The sequence below is a fragment of the Abramis brama genome, assembly GCF_963993115.1.
Source record: "Abramis brama genome assembly, chromosome: 19".
Classification (NCBI taxonomy): domain Eukaryota; kingdom Metazoa; phylum Chordata; class Actinopteri; order Cypriniformes; family Leuciscidae; genus Abramis; species Abramis brama.
In genome coordinates, this window is record NC_139981.1 from 30687094 (window position 1) to 30693907 (window position 6814).

The 6814-nt window shown below is 49.3% G+C and overlaps 1 protein-coding gene across 1 annotated transcript; it reads right to left on the bottom strand.

Moving 5' to 3' along the window:
- Window positions 1–662: 662 nt before the first annotated feature.
- LOC311069990 (uncharacterized protein) lies at window positions 663–5378 on the bottom strand. The gene is made up of 2 exons (XM_084093623.1): window positions 4012–5378; window positions 663–700 (listed from the first exon to the last, which is right to left on the bottom strand). The coding sequence occupies exons 1-2, from the start codon at window positions 5140–5142 to the stop codon at window positions 698–700; spliced, it is 1134 nt and encodes a 377-aa protein (XP_083949749.1). The 5' UTR covers window positions 5143–5378; the 3' UTR covers window positions 663–697.
- Window positions 5379–6814: the final 1436 nt, after the last annotated feature.

Sequence of the window (6814 nt, forward strand, 5' to 3'; positions counted from 1 at the left end):
AATATGGTACTTAAACATCTCTGAGAGAATTAACATGTAGATAAAGACATCGGCAGAAAATTTGATTGTGAAGTGATTAATTCATATATAGTGCTGTTGACCTCAAAAGCTTCCACACACATCCAGCAAAACTACCACGACTGCAATAAAGAAAAATGATACATTATATCACTTTATATTTATATACACTCCCAACATAAGCTCAATGGAAAAATATGCCTCTACCTACATTATTGCACAACTCCAAATGTAACTACACACACAATTCAAACTCACGGGACATTTCTTTACTGAACTGCTGCTATACAACAACCAACCTAATAAAGCTTTCCACATTCACGTTCATGTTTCTGGGGTTTTAGTGCCACTCACCAGTGCTATCTTTGTATCATTGAAAAGCTATTATAACTTTTATTCATTGTAATGAAGATCCCTTAGTTCGTGTGTGAGAAGGAAGGAGACCAGGGTCGGCTGACTGAGACTCGTGGGTATTTTAATAATAAACTCAATTCGTACATAACAATCGCGCCACATGCGCTCACAAACTCAATACACGGTTACAGCAACAAGCAGTTCTGTATTCTCAGTCCACAGGTTTCTCAGTCCGCTTTCTTTTCCCAGACCCACGAGTGCTCAGTCCTTCTCTCTTCCCCATGGCTTGTGAGAGCTCTCCTTAAATGCAGTCTCCCCACGCCAATTACTGCAACGAGACACAGGTGTCAATCATTTCGTATTAAACCCACTTACCGCTGCTTCTCTCCCCGCTCTCTCTCCTGTCGCAGACCTCGCTGAACCACGCCCCCCTCGCCACATACCCCCACCGCCCGACTCAGGCCGGGGAGCCATCCGGCCTGCAGCCTCCCTCCCCCTCCTCCTGGAGAGAAAGTCGGCCACAGCCATCTGTACACCCGGCCTGTGGATCACCTGGAACTTAAAAGGCTGTAAAGCGAGATACCAACGAGTGATCCGCGCGTTGGTATCCTTCATGCGGTGGAGCCACTGCAGGGGAGCGTGGTCCGAACAGAGGGTGAACTCCCGTCCCAGGAGGTAGTAGCGAAGGGTGAGGACCGCCCACCTGATGGCCAGGCATTCCTTCTCAATGGTGCTGTACTTAGTCTCTCTCTTTGAGAGCTTGCGACTAATGTACAGCACCGGGCGATCCTCCCCCTCCACCTCCTGGGACAGTACAGCACCCAGCCCCCTGTCCGACGCGTCAGTCTGCAACAAAAAAGGGAGAGAAAAGTTAGGGGAGTGTAAGAGCGGCCCGCCACACAGAGCAGCCTTAACCTTGGTAAAAACCTGTTGGCACTGCTCCGTCCACTGGACCGTATCTGGCACTTCCTTTTTAGTGAGGTCAGTCAGCGGGCTGGTGAGGTCCGAATAACCAGGAATAAACCTTCTATAATATCCCGCCAGCCCCAGGAACTGCCTCACCTCCTTTTTGGTCTTAGGTCTCGGACAGGTTGCAATTGCTGCGGTCTTATCAATTTGAGGTCGCACCTGCCCATGACCTAAGTGGAAACCCAGATACCTTACTTCCAACCGCCCAACTGCACACTTCTTCGGGTTGGCCGTCAGCCCCGCCTGTCTCAGCGCCCTAAGAACGGCCCTCACATGCTCCATATGCCGCTGCCAATCATTACTGTAGATGATAATATCATCCAAGTAAGCAGCGGCATATGCAGTGTGGGGCCGCAGAACCTTATCCATAAGGCGCTGAAACGTGGCCGGAGCCCCGAACAGCCCGAAAGGAAGTGTCACAAATTGGTGTAATCCAAACGGCGTGGTGAAAGCCGTCTTTTCTTTGGACATGGGAGATAAGGGGATCTGCCAATATCCTTTCGTTAAGTCCAATGTCGAGTAAAAACGAGCCGAGCCCAACCGATCAAGCAACTCGTCAATCCGCGGCATTGGATATGCGTCGAATTTCGACACTGCGTTCACCCTGCGATAGTCTACACAGAACCGCACCGAGCCGTCCATTTTAGGAACTAAAACTATCGGGCTCGCCCAGTCACTGTAAGACTCCTCGATTACCCCCAACTCCAGCATAGCCTCTAATTCGGTCTGAACCACTTTTTTTTTGTGTTCAGGCAACCTGTATGGCCGGCCGCGAACTACCACGCCCGGCTCCGTCTCAATGTGGTGCTGAATCAGATTAGTACAACCGGGCAGGGGCGAAAACACGTCTGCAAACTCAGATTGTATCTTTGCAATGTCAGCGAGCTGCAAGGGCGAGAGGTGATCTCCTCCGGGGGCCAGGGCGAGAGATTTCCCTTTGACGATCGCCTCTGGCCCGAGATCTTCCTCCCCACTCACTGCCGTTGCAAGCAACACTGACTCCTCCTCACTCCATTTTTTAAGGAGATTGAGGTGATAGATCTGTCGTGAATCGCCTCTGTCCGTTCGTATTACTTCATAATTGAAATCGCCTATTCGCTGTGTGACCTCAAAGGGTCCTTGCCACTTAGCTAATAATTTAGAGCTGGAAGTTGGTAGTAACACGAGCACTTTATCTCCCTGTGTAAATTCTCTAAGCTTAGTTCCCCTGTTATATAGCCGGCTTTGCCTGTCCTGAGCCTGGAGCAAATTCTCCATAGAGAGCCGCCCCAGTGTATGGAGTTTTGCTCTCAGGTCCACGACATACTGAATTTCATTTTTGCTATCCGAGCGTCCGTCCTCCCAAGTTTCTTTCAGGACGTCTAAAACCCCACGAGGCTGACGTCCGTAAAGAAGCTCGAATGGGGAAAACCCCGTGGAGGCTTGCGGGACCTCGCGCACAGCAAATAAGAGGGGTTCTAGCCATCTGTCCCAATTTTTCGCGTCCTCTTGTACGAATTTACGAATCATGGTCTTCAACGTGCGATTAAACCGTTCGACCAGCCCGTCCGTTTGTGGGTGATAGACACTGGTTCGTACCGATTTAATGCCCAATAATTCGTACAATTCGCTTAACGTGCGAGACATAAACGCGGTGCCCTGATCCGTGAGAATCTCTTTTGGGATTCCCACGCGGGAGATTAAACGAAACAGTGCGTCCGCCACACTTTTAGCGGAAATGGTGCGGAGGGCCACTGCTTCGGGATATCGCGTTGCGTAGTCCACTATGACCAACGCAAAGCGATGTCCCCGTGCGGTTCGTTCTAATGGCCCGATGAGGTCCATCCCAATTCTCTCGAAGGGGACCTGCATGAGAGGTAAAGGGCGCAAAGGCGCTTTTGGGGCGGCTGGTGGGTTCACTAACTGACATTCACGACACGACGCGCACCATCTGCGCACGTTCTCGTGAATGCCCGGCCAAAAGAATCGGGTCATTAGACGATTTAGTGTGGAAGTCATTCCTAAATGCCCAGCCATCGGATTACAATGCGCCGTCTGGAAAAGCATTTCCCGACGGCTCCGTGGTATTAACAATTGGGTTGTATCTTCCTTTGTCTGAGTGTCTTGGGTCACTCGATACAACCGGTCGTTAATTATGGCAAAATAAGGATAGGAGAGCGCGCGATCAGGTTGGAGGGGCTGCCCATCGATGGAACGGACCTGTTCAAACGCATGTTTGAGCGTCTCATCTTGCGACTGTTCCAGAGGAAAGTCATCGCGGTTGGAGAGGTTTAACCTCTCCACGCCGCTCGCATCCTCTGAAACAGACCCGCTAGGTCCAGGTACAGCCTCTCCCACCTGAGTGCTAGCTCCCCTTCCCCGCCCTCTTTTTTCCCCAGAGACATCCGTTGTCAAACACCCCAATAATTGTTCGAAGGCTGGCCAATTTGTCCCCAAAATTAACGGATGTCGGAGGCGCGGACTAACTGCCACCTCCACACAATGATTTTGTCCCCTAAATTTAATAGTGATGGCTCTTAACGGGTATTCCACTATATCCCCGTGCACACACCTCACCTTAACCATGCGGCCCGTATCCAATGCCCCAGATTGTATCAGGCTTTGATGGATAGAGGTCTGGTTACAACCAGAATCCACCAATGCCTGATAGGTACCCCCCTTAATACTCACAGGTATCTGGTACAACCCGGCTTGATCAGGGGCGGTCTGCGGGACGTCCGGGATCCGGACCATCGTCCCCACCTCCATAACCGGGCACCTATCCACGAAATGGCCCGGATCCCCGCAACGCCAACAGACCGGCCCAGGTTTTCCCGCCGCCCTAGTGGCAGAAAGTGGGTCCAGTGATTGGCGTGGGGAGAGTGCAGCAGCGCCATCGAGTCCCTCCTGGGACCCCGGCCCCCTGACGGGGCCTCGCGGCCCGGCTGGAAGCTCTGCTCCAGCCCTCCATCTTGGGTAGGCCCGTGGCGGGCCACTGATACGGGTCCTGGGGAAAGGAACAGGTTTAGGGGGAGGGGTAGAGAGAGGGACAGGAGGAGAGGGAGAGAGAGAGATTGATGGCAGGGGTTCGCCGACCCCGGAGCACGCCGCCAACTGGTCCTCCGCCAGTTGGATGGCCAGATCCAGCGACGCCGGTCGGTGGCACTGGACCCACTGGGCAGTCCTCCTTGGCAGACGGGAAATGAACTGCTCCAGTACCACCTTGTTGATAATGTCCTCGGCGTCGCTTCCTCCGGCCAACAGCCATTTGCGGCACGAGTCCCGGAGCTGCTGCGCCAGGACAAAGGGTCGGCCCGCTTCCGCCAGTTCCAGTGAACGGAAGCGCTGTCGATGTTGTTCAGGGTTGAGGCCGACCCTTTGGAGAATAGCTCGTCGTAGATCGGCGTACACCAGGAGGTTCTGGACGGGCAGTTGTTGAGCAGCCTTCTGGGCTTCCCCCGACAGTAGTGGTATCAGGCGCACCGGCCAGCTGGCCTGTGGCCACTCACATGCCTCGGCCGTCCGCTCAAACAAGTCCATGAAGGCCTCGGGATCATCAGCGGGTCCCATCTTATTCAGAGGCATGTGAGCTGCTGCGGTGGCCGCGGCGCCGGGGAAAGCCGACTCCGTCCGAACCCCCCGGTCCAGCCAGCTCCGGAACAGCTCGCGGTCCTCCTGCTGGGCTTGCATCATGACGTGGAACCGTTTCTCCTGATCGGCCCGCAAGTCCAGCAGGGCTTGATGGTTCTCTTGATGTAGACCCGCGAGCGATGTAATGATGTCCGCAAATGGCGTTCCCGATGTTCCTGGCGGAGATTGCATTTCGGCGGCGGCGTTCTCCTTCCTTCCCGGGTTTCGGCACCAGTGTAATGAAGATCCCTTAGTTCGTGTGTGAGAAGGAAGGAGACCAGGGTCGGCTGACTGAGACTCGTGGGTATTTTAATAATAAACTCAATTCGTACATAACAATCGCGCCACATGCGCTCACAAACTCAATACACGGTTACAGCAACAAGCAGTTCTGTATTCTCAGTCCACAGGTTTCTCAGTCCGCTTTCTTTTCCCAGACCCACGAGTGCTCAGTCCTTCTCTCTTCCCCATGGCTTGTGAGAGCTCTCCTTAAATGCAGTCTCCCCACGCCAATTACTGCAACGAGACACAGGTGTCAATCATTTCGTATTAAACCCACTTACCGCTGCTTCTCTCCCCGCTCTCTCTCCTGTCGCAGACCTCGCTGAACCACGCCCCCCTCGCCACATTCATATTTTGAATTAGTTTTTTAATATTTTATTTATTTTATTTTATTTTAATATTATATATTATATTTAAAATGTAGTTAAAGTTTTAGTAATTTTGTTGTATAAGTTTTGGTATTTTTACTAGTTTAATTTTTTTTAATATTTTATTTATTTTTATTTTTATTTTAATAAATAAAATAATGGCAACATAGTTAATAAAATAAATTTCATTAAAATAAATTTAGGTTTTGTATATTTTATTTTATTTCAAGTAATGAAAATGTTTTTTATGGTTTTAGTTTTAGTTAACTATAACTCACTGAACACCAAACACCCACCAAAATGCAAGAAACATAATAAAGGTGAGCATAATATAATTTCGCAGAAACGTCACCACAGGCACGTTTTCCAAATGAGCCTGGCTTGCACATTCTCTTGAAGTCTCAGTTGTTTCTCAGATGTGTCTCTTCTAGAGACAGAAGAGATCTCAACAATGTCTCAGACTGCCCTGAGGTCCGTAAAGATCCCAGTGTCTGTAATAAAGTCAAAAGATCTCAAACCTTTCTCATACATACTTTTTCTTTCAAACCAAATGATCTGATGCTGTCCTGCCCTGTCGACATTCATTGTGTAACTTTCTTGTCGCTGTGTGTCAACAACTGTTTCAATCTTAGAAGAAACATATAAAGTTGACGATTCTTATTTCTCCAAAATATTACCCAACATACAGTAAATATAACCCAAAAATTGTATTCGCCATGTGGTCGTTCTTCCATGGAATAGGAGATGTTTAGCAGAACACTTATGCTGCTCTTTTCTAGAAAAAAAAGTGAATGGTGACCAGGGTCTGTCAACATCAGAGAAAACAAAGAGTCTAATAGTCCGTATTACATACACACTCTATTCTTCTCAAGTCATATGATAGCTCTGTGTGAGGAGCAGACTGAGAATTAAAGAATTAAAGTAAGAATGAAACATTCGTTTATTGTGATGTACATCTGAATGATAATTTCGGAGACTGTTTCTATCGCTGGCGATTGGATGGAGGCAGATCTGAATGCGAGCTTGCAGTCGATTGTAAGAAAGAGCCGGGATTTAAGTGGACTAAATGATAGAAGAAATTACCGGAGAATCTGTCGTTATATCTGTCTGTATATTATTGATTAAAAATAGCAAGGTCAAAAAAACATGCATGGATGAGTCTTTCATAATAAGATCCCAAACAGATGTAAAAGAGATGCAGGGTGAATTTCTAT

What these genes read in the sequence shown, in the direction of transcription:
- LOC311069990 (XM_084093623.1), bottom strand. Translation starts at nt 5,142, where the DNA reads ATGCAATCTCCGCCAGGAACATCGGGAACGCCATTTGCGGACATCATT.